This window comes from Episyrphus balteatus, chromosome 2 (assembly GCF_945859705.1).
Source record: "Episyrphus balteatus chromosome 2, idEpiBalt1.1, whole genome shotgun sequence".
In the NCBI taxonomy this organism is placed as follows: Eukaryota; Metazoa; Arthropoda; class Insecta; order Diptera; family Syrphidae; genus Episyrphus; species Episyrphus balteatus.
The window spans coordinates 29,284,726-29,304,414 of record NC_079135.1 but is presented as its reverse complement, the minus strand read 5'-3'; the positions used below and the strand labels follow the sequence as shown (position 1 = coordinate 29,304,414).

The following is a 19,689-nucleotide window of genomic DNA, read 5'->3' as shown; positions in this document are numbered from 1 at the left end:
AAAAAAGAACAACTCACGCCATATTAATTTCATTCCCAATTCACAAAAGGCCATTCTGCATCGTTTTATAGCTCTTTTATTGAGACACTTCTATATTTTTTTTTCTGGAACGCAAAATCCTGGTAATTTTCATTGATGTTATAGAAGTGTATCAAGTTAAGATGAGATGGACAAAAAAAAAATCACATAGACCATTACAACAAATGTGAAATAAATAAAACCCATTGGACAGAAGGACGAACTTTCATATCTATGGTATCCACTCCTCCAAATTCATATACACATGTTGTATGATAAAGTAGGGTAAAACTGGGTAAATTGAAACACTACTTAAAAAACACTAGTTTGCATTTCTGAAACAGAAAATGTCCAAATTTGTCTAAATTCATGAATACAAAACATTTTCGCACTACAACTGTTTTTCGCAACAAAATGGTTGACTGCAACAAGTTGCTGCGTGGTTTTTGATATAAAAAAAATGTTGCGTACCGATTGCAACCGAAAACTCTAACTTAAAAGAACTTTCTTGAAGTGACTGACTTCGAATGTATACACTTGAATTGAAAGGAACAAAATGTTGATGCAACAAAGTGCTTATGTTGAAGAAATGTAAATATATCCGAGTTTAAATAAATAACTGTTAGAGCATTTCCAATTTTCTGTTTTATTTTTTGTTTTGTTTTTCAGAACAGATCAAAAGTCAAATTTTACCCTGTTGACCCCTAACCTAATAAGTCCTTGCCCTCGAGAATTTTGGAGAAATGAACAAAATCCAATTTTCAACCATAGAACTCGTATGAAATCAAAAAAAAAAAAAAAACAAAAAAACCTTTGAAGATACACGCATACTAACATTCTCATTCCCCGAAATTCATTTTGAGTGTTTTGTTTTGTGTATAGGCCTGAGTTTACTCTCCCTCAGGGAGGACTATCATCGAAAAATTCTTATTAATAAAACATCAACTTTGGAAGGCCCCCCCCCCCCCCCCCCAAAAAAAAAAACAGAGTAAGAGTACTTATCTCCTCTTGTACCAACAACATGCCAGTCAAATTGTACACTAGACTTTTGACATATGAGAGGCTTTTACAAACGCAATATCTCTCAGTAGTTCTTCTGCCTATACTCGGTATGTGTATCATGCAGGAAAATCATGCCTTCTGGACTTGGTATTGTGTTGGTGGTGGAATACACTTTTCTCGTAAGTGGCCCTCATTCAAAGAGTGTATTTCTCAATATTTTCTTTTCTAGCTGTACATGATGGTCAAAATGGGATATAATGTGGATGATGGTGAATTTGCTTTTTGGTCGAAGGCAATGGCTCAATGCCTGAATGGTTTTACTTTTGTATTGTATCTTAAAATGGCTTTGGACTATAAAGGGCGGATTTGGTTGCTCAATTTTGTTTTTTTTCCAACTTTTGTAAGGGTAATCTTTTTGATGTTTGTTGTTTTGAGAGAAGAGTATTCAAGGATTTCATTCATAAATAATTGTTTACAAATGGAAAATATTTGCCCATTTTGTAAAATTAACAAAAACGATAATTGAATTCTTATTGCATTTGAATTGGAACTCAAAGGGCCTTGTTATTGCTGCAGAATTTCTCAATTCATATCTATTCCATCGCAAACGATCAGGATTTTTTGCAAAAGCTTTGATATGTGTTTAACAAAGCGTAACTTTTTTATAGGGATATCCTTATCATCAGAATAATGATGAATAATATGCTTTGTTTTTGCAAATCGTAGAATTCCAATACGAGAAAGAATGCGAATGAATGATCTGTTATTTGTTTTTTTTTTTTTTTCAATGCATTCATATGATTGAAGTATGAATGTACTACTACCTATAAAAAAAACCATGAAAATTTTCATCTAAGGAAATTGATTCGATTTTAATTTTCTGACATGGTCAATGCGTTTTTTACATCTAGCATTAAAATTGCTGTCATTTGTCTAAGTGCATACGCTAAATTTAAAACACCTTGGTTAATGATTGATTCCAGCACTCAGTAGAGGAAGTTAGGTATACCCTTAAAAACGAATCACTGCTTGTTATCCAGCGAGTGTAGATCTGGACTGCCAACTGGCATTAACTTAACATAAAATTCAAATGAGCCTAAACCAAAACCATTATGTCATATTTGTATGTAAAAATGGTTCACTGTGGTGTATGTGTAACATTTATTTCTGTAGGTAGAAAAAAAAACAAACTTAAGCGACTTTACACGTAAACATCTCAGAACTAGAATTAAATAGTCTACACGGACCCTTACAGGAATTTTTTTAATTTCACAAAAAAATTCTTCACAAGTCAAAACTTAATTCGACATTTAGAAAAAATTCAATACTACGTATCTTCATATTCTTGTGTTAAATCTTAATCTAATGAGTTTTCTGAATTATTATGTATGTCTACGCAATCGAGCTATACAAAATTTTATAAGTAGTTCACTAAGTTAAGACACACTCTGTGTGTCTTTTCTTTTGAAAAAAGTGGCTCCTGACTGTGAAGATATTCCTTTCAAGAAATTAGTCCCAGAAGCTAAGTAACGCAATCCTAAAAAAAATTAAATATTCCACATACGCCATAGTGCCCACTACTGAGTGTTATAATTTTCTAAACAGCTTATTATTTAATCTTTTATCCGTATAAGAAAAACGTCTAATTTCTTCTTCATTGTTAAAATATTGTTTCCACCCATCTAAATTCCATTCAAAATTAAAAAAATAAATTCAATATAAAACCTCAAATAGAATGGAGATACTGATTATTTCGTTACGAAAAATGTCAACTTGTCGCGTTCTATAAGCCTATATAAACTCATTCCATATATCAAAGTCAGCTTGAGTCCTCTGACCATGAGTGACGTTTCTCATTTTGAATGAAAAAATATTAAAAAACAAAAAAAAACAAAAAACCCTGTGGCCCTTTGGGTGATTTACTTGTCCCAAGTCTGATTCTCTACTCAAAAATGCATTTCATTTAAAATTTATTTATCACGAAAAAAAAACACAAACAAAAAAAAATTACCAAATTAAACCCGACAATTCAAAAGTTCCAAAAAAAAAAGAACAAATTCACATCCAAACTGACGATTCATGCCTCCATCATGAGCCTTTACGTTGGCATTTCTGATGAGTTGTCCTTTTGTCTGTTTTGTTGTTGTTTTTTTTTTCATTCATTCTTTATTTTTTTAATTCAACCAAAAAAAAAAAAAAAACACCCAAACATGTCCTGGACACATAATAATACACAAAATGTTATTTAATAATAACGAAAGTATGCAGGCGAGTACAATAGCGAATGTCCGTCCGTCGTCCATTTGTCCATCAAGGATTTTTTAACATTTGTGTGTGACCTAACAGTTAATAAAGCCTGTCCTGGTTTTATAGCTAGCACCAATGTCTGTTCCTGTCGTCGCTTAATTAAGCGTCAGTGATTCGAAAATATTTCGAAGTTTTTCTCTGAGGTGTTTTTGCCTATGTGACTCGTCGTAGCATATATTTTATATTTTTGTTGTTGTTGTTTTTATTTTTGTTTTTGTTGGTTTCATCCTCTCATGTGCCTATAATGTTAAAGCCGCTACAAACTCTATTTTTGTCAGTTAAAGGCTTTTCATCCTTGTTTATGTGAATATATTGTTTATATTCGAGAGGAGATGTGTGAGAGATGTGAGGACCCCTGCCATAAATTTCAGTCAATTCCACTGTGACAGAGGCTGAATTTCGGAAGCTGAAGTTTCTAGGTATACAGAATATATGAGCGTGTAGAGGTATCAACTTATTATTATAAAACTGGGATAAGTCGTGGGATGAAGACCAGATGTTCGGTTTCGTTTATATTTCCCCGGTGGGTATGTTGAGCGAAAATTTCTGCGTATAGCGGGTTTTGTTATTGTATAATTGAAGGGTTGAACGTTGAATGTTGTAGGAATTCAGGCCAGGGTTGTTTTGTTTAACTCTTCATAGTTTAATAGCATTTTGTACACAAACGCGGTATATGGAAAGTTGTGTTAAAGTAAAGGAAGTATCATGGCTTGGATGTGGCATTGAAAAAGACTGTGAATTGTATGTAAACTTTAATTAAAGGAAACACTTTTACAAAGTGAAAGGAGAAATTATATCGTTTGAAAGATGATATTTTACTTTAAAGTTTTGAAACTGCGACGGAATGAGTTAATGACTTTATTTTACTTTCCTTTACTACACGAAAAAAGTGAACTGGGGTCTTCTTTAAACTAGACAGATTTCAAAAGACTGAGGTCCTTTGAATGCAACTTTTGAGGTTTGGATAAGTCAGACAGAAAAGATTGACATAATGTTAAATAAGTTATTCTTAATCAATATAAGATTTTTTGCCACCAGCAGTGACAACAGTGTCTTAATTAATGTCGACAAAGAAAAAATCCTGCGACTAGTTTTTTTTTGTTGTTGAAAAAAGTCATGATATTATGTCGAAATCTAATCGTATGCTGTATGCATTTACCCCTATTACGATTGTCAAATATCAATTGATAATTGATAAAAAATAAATTTCGATCTCTTATTTTTTATTTTGCAAAAAACTTTAAAACAAAAAATGATGCAAACCGTTATTATTTGAAATGTAATTGAAAAATTCTATTAAAAAATTACCAGTTAAAATACCAAATTTTAGTATTTATCAAGTATCAATTGATAGTTGACAATCGTAATAGTTGTGATTATGATATTTTGAATTTCTTCTATTTAAAAAAAAATTCTCGAAATTCTGAAATCTGTTCTGTTGTTTGTATGGTCTCTTGAATAGAAGCAATAAGTTGTATTTTTGGTACAAAATAAAGAGTAAAACACAAAATATTTGTATTTTTTCTTCTTTTTTAAACGTTTTTGTTAAATAGGATCACTTTTCAAGTGATTAGCTAATAACAAGAAAAAATTCAATTCAATTCTAAGTTTATTGAGATAAATACATTTTTTGTTTTGTTAAAGTAATAATAAATTAATAATAACAAGAAAAATCGTTGTTTTTTTACGTTTTCGGTTATTTTTCATGGATGTCAGAAAAATTTTGTTGTTCAGTTTCAGATACGTGTTCAGCACCCACATTTACGTGCACACAATTCTGCAGTCACGTACAGACAAATTAGCCGTATTACTTTTAATTCTTTCAGAATATTTCGTTTAATTCCTATAGATTACTTATATCTATATTATCTCACAAATTAAAAAAATATCCTTTCAAAATATTTGTTTTTGGCCGATCGATGCTGCAAAACACAATATTTTGGCTCTTGTCACTTTCTATATTTAAAAATGTAGACGTATATTTTTATAGGGCACATTATACAGATAAACAAAAGACAACGAGAAATCCAATATAATTACCAAAAATGCCATTACCATATCTGATTCTCACGAACTTGAGATATAGCATTTAATATAGTAAAATAAGGTGAAAAAAGGGGTAAATCTCGGAATGAATGCTAATAGAAATTTTTTTTGCTCAATATCTTCGTTTTGGCATTCTATAACATACCTCAAAAGTCTAGAAAAATCTAATGTCCGCGAGTCGCGATTTTCAAGGTCAAAGCTCGAAAGGAGATTTTTAAAATTAAAAATAATAGACAATGGTATTATATACACATATGATACATGTCTTCGAGGTATTTTTTAATGCTGATGCCAAAAAATCAAGACAATCTGACGTCTCTGAAAAAAGTTATACCAGTTTTTCATCTGTCAACCCATATTATTATAACAGTTGCAAACTTACTACCGAAAAAACCTTAAAAGTTATGGTAGAGGAACCAAATTTTGCATGAAGGTTTTCATATCCATTATTATTAGGAATCAAAAGAATGCAATGAAAAAAACATTCATATCTATGAAAAATTGGTATTTTTTGAAAAAAAGGGGAAATTTTGGGATATGCACTAAAAAACATCCTGGTACAATCTTAGAATTAGTGCTAATAGGCTAATTTTTTTGTTTCTATCTTTGCTTGGATATTCTATAACTTATGTCAAAAATCTAAAAAAATCTCATGTCCGAAAGTCCTAATTTTCCTGGTTTGAAGATAAGGTGCAGATTTAAAAAAAAAATTGAAAAACAACACTTCAGATATTTGCGTCAGATCAACATGAATAAGGTGCATTACTTTTCAGGGATGGTCAGGTTGACTTATTGTGAGTTTTTTTGGAATGAGTGTTAAAAAATACCTTTAAATCATGTCGCTTATGTTGGTATACAAATACAAATTTAAACTTTTCTTGCTAAATTTTTTTAAGTCCTCCAAAATAAGGACTTGCGGACATGAGATTTAAAAAAAAAAAAGTGGGTTCCGTAATTCTGGTAATCTGTCCCAATTTCAAGCTAAGGCCAAAACCATTTAAGCAATTAAATCAAGGCATAATTTTTGAAACACATTTTGGAAACACATTTTTGGATGCAAAAAGACAACATTTTTTCTTATCAATTTCTGAAAAATGGGTCAATGAATTCTTTTTAAATTTTGATTTTGATGGTTTGTTAATTTTCTTATGACTCTATCACGTAAAACTATCGACTTTACAGACAACGAACTTTGTTTTCTCAATTCTTTCTAATACAAGAAATCAAATGACTTACACACTTCGTTTAGCAACGAAGAAAAAAATAACAAAAATAATAAAAATTATTTAAATTATTTCTATTCGTTTAGCAATCAAAACTACTCAAATATATTTTTGTTATCTTAAAACAAATTTAATATCACTGGATTTCTTATTAAACTTAAAAATATACCATAAAATCTCCCATTCGCGAGCAGCCTTAGAAAAAGCAAGTTCGTGTTATTTTTTAAACAAATCATTTTCCTGTTCCAACTTTTTATGACAGTATAAGCGGATATGGCGAAAATTAATTATGTATGTTGTAGTATTATATCACTATGTCAGTAATTAAATAAAAATAGAAAAAGTGGGTTCCAAAATCTTGTCTGTCAGTATAGTAGGTAAAAGCTATACTAACTTCCTTGAGACCCAGAGCCTATGGTGTACAAATATGAGCGAGTACATAACTTAATAATTTAACCGTGTTAATTTGAAACTTAATGATGTGGAAATTAACTCAGAAATATCAAGAATATCCATAGGGATTAGATTTAACCTTAATTTTGACGCAATTCACAAACGACCTTAATGAGTTTTGTAGGAATGTCAGCCTAGAGGTGAGGTGGCTAAAAAAGCTTCAATTTTAATGAATGCATATAAAAATGAGGCATGCAAGTCCCGGATACTCTAATCGAAATTGGCTTCCATACTTTCAAAAATCACACTCAAATAATATTTACATTTTCTTATTTGGTTTGTGCTTTATCAGCTCCCTAACACAATTTGCTAGTGTTATTCCATCATCAAAATTATAAATCCAACTGAAGCAAGAAATTAAATTTCATACAGACACACAAATATTTTGAAGGCTGTGTGAAATGCAAATAAAATGCACTACTAGGGTCGCACGTACTTGCTCTTATGGTAAAAGTAAATCTAATGTTAAAGCTTTAATTAAAACATTTCCGAAAGTGAAAAAAATACATAAAATCTATTTTAATAATACTATTGACGAAAACCTTATTTTTTGCAATCGGAAATGGTATCATTTATTACTGTAAGTCTTGCCGTTGTTTTTTAATATTTTTTTTTATTTTGATAATTTTTTTTTAGAAAATTGCCCTCCCACCTAAACGGGGGGAGATAGGCCCCCCTCCCAAAGAAAAAAATGTTTGTATTTAACTCCTCTACACAAACCTGTTATCAAATCCTGGCGTCCAGGTTATCCTACTACGTGCCAAAACAACATTTTTGTTCCATACCTAAAAGTTCGAATTTCTGTATCTTGGTTGAAATCGTAAAAATTTTTTTTCTAAGCCAATTTTAAACTGATTTTCATAAAAAATACCTCGTTTGATTTGGAAATAAATATTATTTTAGAATATATTTTTAAAACAGCATGTTGTTGTGAAAATATATACTTTAATTTGATGTCGAAGTTGGGTAAATGACGAAAAAAATGGAATTTTTGAACTTAGACAGTTTATAAATTCTAGGTGGTTTAACCGAGCTACATGTTTTATACATTGTTGAAAAAGTATGTTTATCTCCTATCAAAAACTGTAAAAAATCAAAAATGGGTACAAATTTGACGGAGGTAGAATTTTTTCAATGGGTGAAGGTCAAAAAAACCGTTTTTTTAATATCCCAAAATGTGTTTTTTGAAAATTTTCTAAAATTTTAATATAACCTTCATATAAACACCATTGTGTAAAAATTTTCTTTGAAATCAGGTTAGTCTTGTACGAGATATTCAGAAACAAAACAAAAAAACGTTCTATGGCAGATACCGTTAATAAATGGTACAACAAATATTGTTTATATTTCAAAAGTTGGCTCTTAAGTACACACAAAAATTTAAATCAAAATCGTTAGAGCCGTTTTTGAAAAAAATTAATTTTTCTATTTCCGTTATATGACAGGTACCGTTAGTTTGTTTATAAAAAAAATTTCAATTTTTCCTCTAGGAAATCACCCAAAACTATTCTCTGCCAAGTTTGAAGAAAATCACTCTAGTAGTTTAGGCTGTAGCTCGATTTTCTTACAGACGGACAAACAGACTGACAGACACAATTTCCGGACCCACTTTTTTGGCATTCTCCATCATCGTAATGCCATGCAAAATTGTTATCTCGAGTTCGATTTTTTTTTTTTACAAATCCTAAACTTGCCCTAGAGTACCTATATCTCAGTTAAAAAGGATAAATATTCTAGTTTGGTATTCAAACAAAATATAATTTTAAATGTTTGGATGTGCTTAATGTGTAATGACATGCTAATGGATGATATAGGCTTTATGCAAACGTTAACGAAAACTCCAACACAAACGAATCTATAAAAGTCTTTAAAATCTACATTAACTTTTCTGTATTAACGCAGAAACAGAAACATCAAAGAGTGTTGCAAGTTGAGTAATTTAAAATCCAATTCAGCAGTAGCAGCCAGCACAATCAAGTAAAAGTCAAAACATTTCTTTATACTCGTGTATTACGATGTTATGTTGGATAATAATCTCCTAAGGGAGAATGAATGAATTTTACGTGTTGGAAACATCAAAAACCTTTTAGTCCTTATATAAACCTTCTCGTTTGTATATCCCGATCCCGATCCCCATCAGCCCTTTTTTGAAAAGGCTCTAGCGCTGATGTTTGGAGCAGGTAGGTATGTGTACTTACGTTTTTGTTCCTCAGACTTCTTTTCGCCCATTGCCGACTTGGCATTACCTCCTCCACGTTTGACATGTGTCTGATGTTGTTGAGCCTTTAGCATTTGCCTTTGTTTAGGCTTGTTATTATGCTGATGTCCCGAAGATGAGGATGATGATGATGATGACGATGTAGACTTTTGCTCATGCTGCGGTAGTTTTGTTCGTTCTTCATTGATTGTATCTGAGGACATGCTTTGTGCAGATGTAGCTGGTGCGTTAGAATTTTCTAAGTGCGTGCTTTTGTTAAGTTTTTTACTATTTTTGCCCCGCTTACCAACACCACTGACAGTTTCAGATCCTTGATTGGAGGATTTTGCTCCACGACCTTTGCGAACAAGACTGTCGCCATCAGAGACTGCTGCTGGATTTAATGCCAAATGGTCTTTGGACGATGAATGTTGTTTGTGTTCGGCCAAGCTTTTAGCTCCATTTATCACTGTCGTCTGGAACGTCAGAATGGTGACCAGTAAAATGCTAACAGCTGCGATGAGATTCATTTCTGTAATGGAAAAGAAGCAAAAGTGAACAATGAGAAGATGTTAATTAAAAAAGGACCGCAACAGAGAGGCGAGTCCTTTACAAAATCTGTTTTAAGATTGTAAAATATATATGTATAATTATGGCAGTCGTATAATTTGTTTTAAGGCTTTGTGTCCATTTAGCGAACGAGACATTAAAGACTGGGACTGTTTTGAAATAAACTGCACAGCCAGTGAGACAGCATTTCTCTACCCAAACCTTCATAACAAGGAATAAGTTGGACAGGCCCCAGGCGGCTAGGAGATTGTTAAATATATAAAATGGCGATGGCGAGTTATAATTTTTTTTCCTTTTCATATGTCCTTGTGGTAAAAAATTGCAAAATATAAAAAAAAAAATCATACACCGAGATAACGAGAGAACAATTTCATAAGGATTGCCATTTGCCACCCTCCTTGCACTCAATTTTAAACGGACACTTTTGGAACGGCTTTGAAGTGTGTTCCATCGGAATTAATATGATGTTCATATCGGCAGAGGAAAGTCTGATTGGTATTCATGGTGGTGGGTGTTTATAAAATATAGTATGCCAAGTAAAGATGAAAGGAAGAGTCCTTTTTATGTGCATATAAAGGTCGTTCGGTCGATTTAGTATGGCATTTCTGTGCTTGTTGGGAATGGTTTTGGTGATTTCCATGGAACGTGTTACTGCGGGTGGGTTTATAAGTATGAAAAAAGAAAAGGGTTTGGGTAGACTTATTTAAAAATAAAACCTGTAAGGAATTTTTTTTTCTGTTTGAAATTTTTTTTTAAAAGGTCAGGAATAAAGAAAGGTAAACGATAAATGGATGTTGGAATTGAAAAAAAAAAAATGTTTAAGCTTCGAAGATGAAATTTAAAAACATGAAGATGTTATTTTCATTGAATTGAGCTTATGTAGGTAGTTTAATTTAATTTTCAACACAAAGTTTCAATAGATGAAAGATGAAATGTTTACATATGCTTGGAATCGTAGATATAGACTTGTTGAAACATTGGGGGTTTGTATAGGCGTTTAATAGGGCATTAACAAATAATAAGCCCGCAACTCAACTAAAATTGATGTTAACTTAAACTGACAAAAGTTTTTTTGTATTTCGAAAATTGAATAAGATCAGGGCCTATTAGTGGAGTAACTAAAGCTCAAAAATTGGCAATATTAGGGAACCCGGCCGAACAGCTTAGATTTTGATGATCTTTTTTTTCAAACGACGGTAATTAAAAATACTTTAAAGTCTATAGATTAAAAATTGCCGGTGTTGCCGTTTTGATTTTTTAAATTTAATTGAAGATTTTTGTGAACGAAAAATTTTTTTTTCAAAAATTTTTCTTAAATTTCATAAATTAATTGATTTCAAAAGATTGTCTAGGAAATTCAAGAAAACAAAATATACAGGATTGAGGGACAATCTTCCATCGTTTAAGCGATAGATGCAATTTTCTTATTAATTGACTTCAAACACAAAAAAAAATATTTGAACAAAACGGCAACACCTACAATATTTAAATATACATTTTTAAAAAGCTAGAAGCTTGATTTAATAAGCCTTACTGTTGAAAGTTAAATGGCAAAAAGTTAAAGTTCTTATTTACCAAAGTCTTTGAGAAAATTAATTATTTCAATGCAAAAATTCAGTTTTTATCAAAAAAACTGTTAAAAAAAATTTTATTTTAATTTTAATTTTAAAAAGCAAAACGGCAACATCGGCAATTTTTAATCTATAGACTTTAAAGTATTTTAAATTACCTACGTTTGAAAAAAAAAATTGTCAAAATCAGAGCTGTTCGGCCGGGTTCCCCAATAATTTGCTTTAGTTACTCTGCTATATTTTGTGCATATTTATAGATGCTATTTTGAATTTGTTTTATGCACGGTTTTTGAAGTTGTGGGGGAAATTTTGTTAAGTTCGGCTTTTTTCTGAAAGCTTTTCCCGAACGTGATAACTCCTAAAGAAGTGAATAGTGGAGCAGGGACAAATAATTTAGTACACACATTTTGTTGAGGTTGGAATCGGCGAATTGCCGGTGAACAGGAAAATTTTAATGACAAATTTCGTCAATTGCAAATTTTACACGTGCTAGTATGTACCTACGTTTCGATGGATGTTGTTGGTTAAAAAAAATGTATTGCTTGCAACCCTTCAATAACCTTAATTATAAAAGTGGACTAACTCACCGCTAAAAAAAACTATTAAAAGTAGTACAAAACTTATTGTAATTTATGATTTAAAATTCATTTAGAAGCGAAATTGCAGTCAATAGATTTATTGATTATTCTTTTAATTGTTTCATTGGATTGGAAGAAAATTTTCATCGATGAAATCATTACGCGCAGGTGAAGCTGCCTCACGAGAAGGCTAGATCTCTTAGGAGAGCTAAAAAAAAGAAGCTTTGAAAGCAGGGCACATTAGGTCAGATATTTCCTTTACGTTACAAAATTCATACATAACTTACAAAGGGGTTGATATGTTTTAATAAGATTGCTTATTTTTAAGTTTCTTTAAATTAATTTGCAGGGTATTTCAGAATTGTTTTAACTTAATTTTTTTTTGCTTGTTATTTGCATTATAAATATCTTTTTTTTGTTATAAAAATTAAAGTAAAATAAAAAAATATATAAGGGCACAAATTTTATTAAGAGTAAATTTGAAATAGCTATTGTCCATTTCAAACATTATGCAAGAAAAGTAAACAAACCGAAATAATTTTTTTTCAGAATATCAAAAAGAAAAAAAGAATATAAGTTTTAAAGCGGTTTGATTACACTGGTTAGCAAAATTAAACTTTTTTTTTGTTGTTGCCGAAACTAAACTACGCACTTTTCTGAAGGTTTTCTGTGTGCTGAACTCTAATCCAAAGTCAAAAAATCTATCAGCTCCCGTTTTTGAAATATTACCGTTAGAAAATGCAAAAAAACGTTTTTTTTTTCTATATTACTTCAGACCTTATTCTTTTATATAAAATAAAGAAAATTGTTTCAACATATTTAGTGACGGTTTCTATAAGATCTGTCTTCCTTCTTTCAAGATCTGTTTAAATCTTTCCGATGTCTCTTTTACTACCCGAGATATCTTGTTTTCCAAAATATAACTTCATCATAACTTGAAAATTAACTCTGGTATAAGTTTTATTATCAATTTCAACATGGTACGAAAGTTTCGCTTTCATGGAAGGTTATTGCTTCTTATAAGAAGGCAGAACATTGACGTTACACTTCTGTTAGGACCGCCATAGTATGTGGTATTTTTTCTTTGTATACGAGTAAAATTTACAACCAGCCAATTTTTTCTTTAAAAATACGAGTTTCGTTTTAAGGCCGTGGAACAACTTCTTTTTACAATGCGCGTCTAGAGATTTACTAAAAAAAAACAATCTTGTTTCAATCAACCTGAGACCCTCAGTCGGGTCTTGGGTTGATCTTAACCTGACAATCTCTTTACTGATGTAAAGAAATCATTGAAATCATCGCAGTTGGCCAAAAGGTTGTTAAAAAACCCTTTTCTTGAACTTTGTTTGATATGACAAAGATTTTTCTAGAGCGGATATCAAAAATTTTCAACATACAAATTTGAACGTTTATAACATAAATCTGACCCCATGAACTAAGTGGTCAAAAATCTATTGACGGTAAAGTTTTCAAAAATGCGTTTTTTTTTTGTATTGTAATGAAACCTTACTGAGAAAGCAATGTGACTTAACTTAATGACTTAATGTGACTTATCCAAGTCAAGTCTGTCTCTTTTCAAGGTCTTTTTGGTTAAAGACAACCTCCTTAAATAACTTTATCCACCGAGCGATTACTCAACTTTTCTTTTTTTCTTATTCAAACATATCGATATAGGTACCATCTGTAGGTAAATATTCGATTGTCCAAACACAAGACACTCTATGTTCTGAATATCTGAATCTTCTGTAGTCTATACTTGCTATTCAATTTATCTCGTGCTACAGATTTATTGGTTGAGATAAACAAAAACTCAGTACATTGACATACAATCAGAGTTACCATACTTTATATCCATATTAAGCTTAATCATGAAATCCATAAGACTCTCTTTAGTCTACTTTATGTACCTAAACAACAAGCTCTTGTCATCTTATAATGGATTGCAAATATTTTATAAACTTCCGATTCCAAAGAAAACGACTACGACAGCAGAGTAGTAGAATAAAGGTCAATAAAAGTATAGAAGAACTCATTACCTAGTTCAAACAGAAAAAAAAAATATAAAGATATGGCTCAATATCAAAAAAACCTACATGAGAACAAATCTTTATACATATACCTACTTCTCATTTAATGGCTCAAACTCAACACAACTGAAAACAAACGATGGAAAGAATCTCAGGTTTTTAAAGCCTGTTTGATATAGAGTTGTTGTTTGTAGTAGATACTTGCAGCCATTTTGGGGTTTTTTAATGCGTGAAAGCAATTACAAAGTTATGTGGCTTCATCTTTTGGCTATAAAACTGAGTGTCATCAACGTTAAGATATTTAGTTCATTCCCAGACCTTGGAATACACGCACCACATCATGTTCATCAAGTTGGTAAGATACCTATAACTACAACACCTATATTTCCCCATCATCATAAAAAAAAATTTTCTATTTCTTTCATTTTCAAGCTCTCGAGTTACACACACAATATTTTTTTTTTATATCACTGTTCTTTTGTTTCTTTTTTGTTGTTGTTGTTTGTGTATAGGCTTTCCTTTTTGTGGTTTTGATGGTAGTTGTCGTAACATCAAATCCACATCCCAGACAGAATCACTCTAAAAAGGTTTCTGCCTTAACAACAAAGCATCATTCGGTGGCCGCCCAGCATCATGGCCTAGAATCACATCATGGAAAGCCATCAGCAGTCAAACGGGTAGCTCGTAGTCATGGTGGTGGATCTGGATCTCATGCCCCAGTTCATCATCATCCCCAGGGCAAAGCAGCCATTCACCATGCGAAAAAGTTTGCCGGCAAACGCATTGCTCGCGGTATCCATGGAGGAAGTCACGAGCATGGACACGGACATAAAAGTGACAACAAGGCTGCCTTAGTTCGTCCTGTCAAGAAGAATCGAGGTCATCGTAAATAGTTGTTTTTTTTTTTTTGACTTTTTTGCTTTATCATTTTTTTTTTCCTAAAAACAAAAAACTTCTTTGAATAAACTAACAAACACGTAAAAGTGTTTCACTTAACGTTACGTACATAAAGTTGTTTTTTTGGTTGTTGTTTTATTGTGAAAACTTTGTCTGTTGTTAGTCTTGACGAATATTTTGGTTTGGTCTACCCAAACGGCAAACAATATTTTTAATTGATGTGTTCCAGAGAGTACACCTTTAAAGCAGGAAAAAGCTTTTAAGAACACCAAACCGTTCGTTCGTTTGTTTTTCGTCGACGTCGTCGCACAGTGCGGCGACCAGTGGAAAAAAGTCAAAAAATTTGACCTTCTAAAACCGGTTTTGAAGAATGCAAAATTATAGCCAGATGTCTAACTAGATGAACTGTATTTTTTTTTTTTTGTAAAATGCAACTACATCAAGCTACACAACCTCTTAAAGGTAACATGTCAAAAGTAGGCCATTTAGTGATGATTTACGAATAGCTGCACCACGGAGTTAAATTGCTCCAATTAAACCGGTTTTTAATTGGATACTCGTAAGAAGGGTAAGCTTAATATATTTTATTGGTTTTTTTTGCACTCCAAAGTCTTAGATCGTTTTAATAACCGGTAAAGTAACCGTTTATTTCTCACAAAAACAGCTTATTTTCAAAGTTCAGCATAATTTTTGATTCACGTGCATTCATCAAAAAAGTTAATAGGTTATAAAGTGGGAAATACGACCTTTCCAAAAAGGTATTATTCATCCGCGTCCACCCGCGTCCCTGCTAGCTATGACTGATTGTTTCAAGCCTTTTTACACACAATTTGTATGAAAAACGCACTTTTTGAGTTATAAAAATAACAATCCTTAGTGTACTTATATGACAAAAACTTATAACCGAAATAAAAAATGTTTTTATACACTATTTACTTGCCATGAGACTAAAAAATAATGTTAAAAGAAAAGATCATAAAAATTAGGCTGTTTTGAATTTTTTCCATACTTTGCACTGAATCACCGCACTGTGCGTCGTGTCGGTTGGACTTTATTTCGTTTGTTTGAATATTTACAAAAAGTTAGACGAATATTTTACTTGCTGTTGTTTTATCATATTTCTAAAGTAGGTTTTTTTTTTTTTTTGTTATTGTTGTGGTTACCTTATTTTTTAGCTTCAAGGCTTATGCAAATGATAATGTTGATTTTTTTTTTCTAAGGACGAATATGATACCTAATTTACGTTATTAAGAGGGACTTGGAAGTTTTTTTTTTTTTTTTTTTAGCTTGAAACAGATGGTTTTTGTGTACATAAGTTTATTTTGGCACATTAACATAATGATCTGGTTCAAGTTGAACTTTTTGGAAATTTTGGTTGGAATTCCCGGAACTGTTATTTTGAGCTGTACCACTCAAGTGCTTATTTTTGGAAAGTTATGTAAGATTTTTTTTGGAATTGAAAAGAATATATCTACAATCTACAACACCATCTTCCATTAATTTTTCGTTGAAAAGAAAATTCCCTGAAAATTTGAACCTTTTTAGAATAATTTTATGTGACGGTATAATTCGAGGCTTATGTTACGTTTACATTACATTATACAGTGTTATATCAAAGAAGCTCTCATTTATCTAATAACGAATAGGAAACTTTTTACGATCCGTTATGTGCCGCTTATAATAAAAAAAACTTTATGGAGACGGAGATATCGTATAAGAAATATGTAACTCGCCAATATTGGCAAACATAATAAAAGGCGTTACACTAAAAATATATTGAACGATTCGTTGGCTTCTATTACAATAACCACCCACAAAATAAAAAAGGAGTAGGTAATTTAAATTTATGGCAACCATGATGATACCAAAAAAACTTCAGCAGACACTAAAAACTAATAGTAAACTAGTTTGTTGAAAACTTTAAACACCAATCGTTTGTAGTTTGTAGTCTTAATTGTTTCATCCAATTTCATCAACATCAATTCACTTCTGTCAATCTAATCTTGTAGGTTGTGGAAAATTATCATAATACAGTGGAAGTTAACATCAAATTAAACCACACAGTGTCCGAAGCGAAATAGAAACACAGCTGAGTAAAAAGTATAACAAATATAATAGGAAAATTGAATATAAAATCGAGATGCTAACAGAACTCTAACTAAAGAAATTGAAGAAGCAAAAATTACGAAATGTTAAATGAGCAAAAGAGACCGAAGACTTTAAGCCTGCATAACAGCTGGTTAATCTGTAGATAGAAGATGTCAAAGTTTATCGCAATTTGATTATTGCTATCATATCGATAGGTTGAAGGTGTAGCGAAAAGATCAATTCGGTGGTCAAAGTTTTGAACAGTAATAAGCGGAAATACTATGATATTATCGTGCTAAGAATAGTTTTCTAAGATCTAAGTAAACTCGAATAATCGAATAAAAGATCATCTTTATGACAAACACCAACAAAAAAAAGGTCTTTGTGTTGGATCGGACATATCGACGGTTAAACTTCATAACCTCGTAAGTCGTTTTTGCAAGTTTTTCAGAAATCAAAAAACAATATGTTGTGTTTCTTGTTTTTGTATGGGATATATCAATACGAGTTTTTGAAATTCGTCATTCCTGAAAAATGTTCAAAACAACATTGTTGAACTGAATATACCAAAAGATAGCTCTGAATTTTCTGAATTGTTTGCATTAATAATATTTTTTTCGAATTTTTCGACTTACGAGGTTATGAAGTTTAACCGTCGATATATTCACCTTCCAGTTCAAGCAATTGAATTTTTAAAGAAAAAAAGAAAATAAATCTTGACCGCCGCACCACAGCTGCACCAACGCCATTTGGTGGAAAATTTCGGTGCACCAACGCCGCACAACGAGTGTACCATATCATTTTGAATGAAAAAGTCGGTGCACCACCACTTTCAATTAGAAGTCCAACGCTTTAACCACTCGACCACCAAGTCATGTTTGTACGAACTGGCAAATTGTTACTTAAGTCAAAATAACTTTGAAGACGACTTAAACATTTGTATAAGTACGAGAATATAATTTTGATCATGGTGCGGACATGGTGAAGTCGTTGTGCGGCGGTGGTGCACCGAATTTTTCATTCAAAATGAAACGGTGCGGACGTGGTGCAGTCGTGGTGCGGCAGTCAAAAAGTGTTAGCGGACGTGGTGCAGCGGTGGTGCAGTGGAATTTCATTTTTACTCGGGATAAGCTGGTATAGAAGAGTGATTAAACACAGAAAGCACACATTCTGCGCATGGCTGCTGTGAATGATATCCATATTTTAATGAAACTGGATCTATAAATTTTTGCTCCGAGCGTCGATTTGATTGAAAGTAATATTTAAACTAGCTCGCAAAAGTCTCCCATTCATCTTCGTTTGAAACTACATCTTTTTACTATTGAACTGGGTTCCTTAGCCATTTCTATGAATAGCGAATTTCCTTTTTATCTGATTAAAATCGTTATTTTCATTCAAACGAAGTGTAAATAAAAACAATAGCCATCTTGTTTGTGAGTCTTCGAATTTTGGAGTTTTAATAAAATGGACGAGTAAAGATAATGACTTTTAATTACCATTGATTGAAAAATTTTGAGGAGTTACGTACGCTAAAGGCGTTAGTTTTTCCCTTCTCTTTTATTTCAATCTTTTTCTTAACGACTTAAAAATACTCTCTGACTAGACTTTTATTACATCAAAGTAGCTGCAGTATTGCGTATGTTTTTTTTTCTTCTACTTTCAAGATATGTATCATCATTTGCGTTAAGTCATTTAAATTGCATACCGCAAACATAAAGTGCACTGCACGTTACACACCTCAGAGTTGCATTTACATTGAGCATGATTTTGCATACATAAGTATATTACCCAAAACATTATAAAAATTCTCACGTTATTGTTAGAATTTACAAATCTGTATATTCTGTGAAACCCGAATGAATTTTTTTAGGTGTATATAAATTCTAAATAAATAAATAAAGTAATTCTATATGACTTTAATTTTAAAAACATTAAAATATATTCATCAAAATTTTTACACTTTTAGGTACATTAAAATATCATCTTATTTTTCTTCTTTGCATTATAAAGATGAAGGTTGGAAACCCTACGAAATTTTTATTATTTTGACAATTTTTTTTTTTTAACATAGGTACAAAATTGTGCAACTCGATGAGTGCAGGTCAATGTACGAAAGGATCTGATATTATGAACAACAAGCAATTGGCAATGGTAAATTCTAGATTTTATGCATCGATTATGCCAAAATCTATAAAATTCTTTCGATTCTGAAAACATAACCTAACAACATGATACCAAATTCAAATCAACTAGGTAACATCAACAACTAACTTTGATTGGAACATCGTGCTTGGTGTACCTACAATAATATTATACTCTTTGCATATAAAATAAAATTTAAGTATATTACGTTTATTATTGTACAATAATGTATATGAACTTCTATGGCAGTGTCAAACCTTTAGTTTAAAATCAGATTGACATTTGGAATTACATATTTGCATATAAATTAGAATCTAGTTCTATAACAATTGACTTTATTATAACTACACTTCTACTACTGACTGGTCAAATAAAAAATAATATAAAAATAACTTGAATTGTTTTTATCGCTGAATATGTCACTTTCAATCAATATGTCTCTTTTTGATACTTGTATGAATTTTACAAAACAGGACAAACAATAGAATGCTGTAGGCTTTTTTATCATTTTACAATATTTCTAATTGATTGATGGACGTCTACTGTGTATATCCACTGTACATTCCTTTT

General features: G+C 31.4%; 1 protein-coding gene across 4 annotated transcripts in view; it reads right to left on the bottom strand.

Moving 5' to 3' along the window:
* Positions 1–19,689, bottom strand: part of LOC129910239 (uncharacterized protein DDB_G0271670-like) — a 227,236-nt gene that overhangs the window by 11,080 nt on the left and 196,467 nt on the right. For 2 of the 4 annotated variants that reach the window (XM_055987535.1, XM_055987536.1), the window contains exon 6: positions 9,248–9,778. In XM_055987535.1, coding sequence (XP_055843510.1) covers positions 9,248–9,776 — 529 coding nt within the window. In that variant the 5' untranslated portion in view covers positions 9,777–9,778. The remainder of the gene's footprint in view (positions 1–9,247; positions 9,779–19,689) is intronic. The other 2 variants (XM_055987537.1, XM_055987538.1) reach the window with 2 other exon arrangements.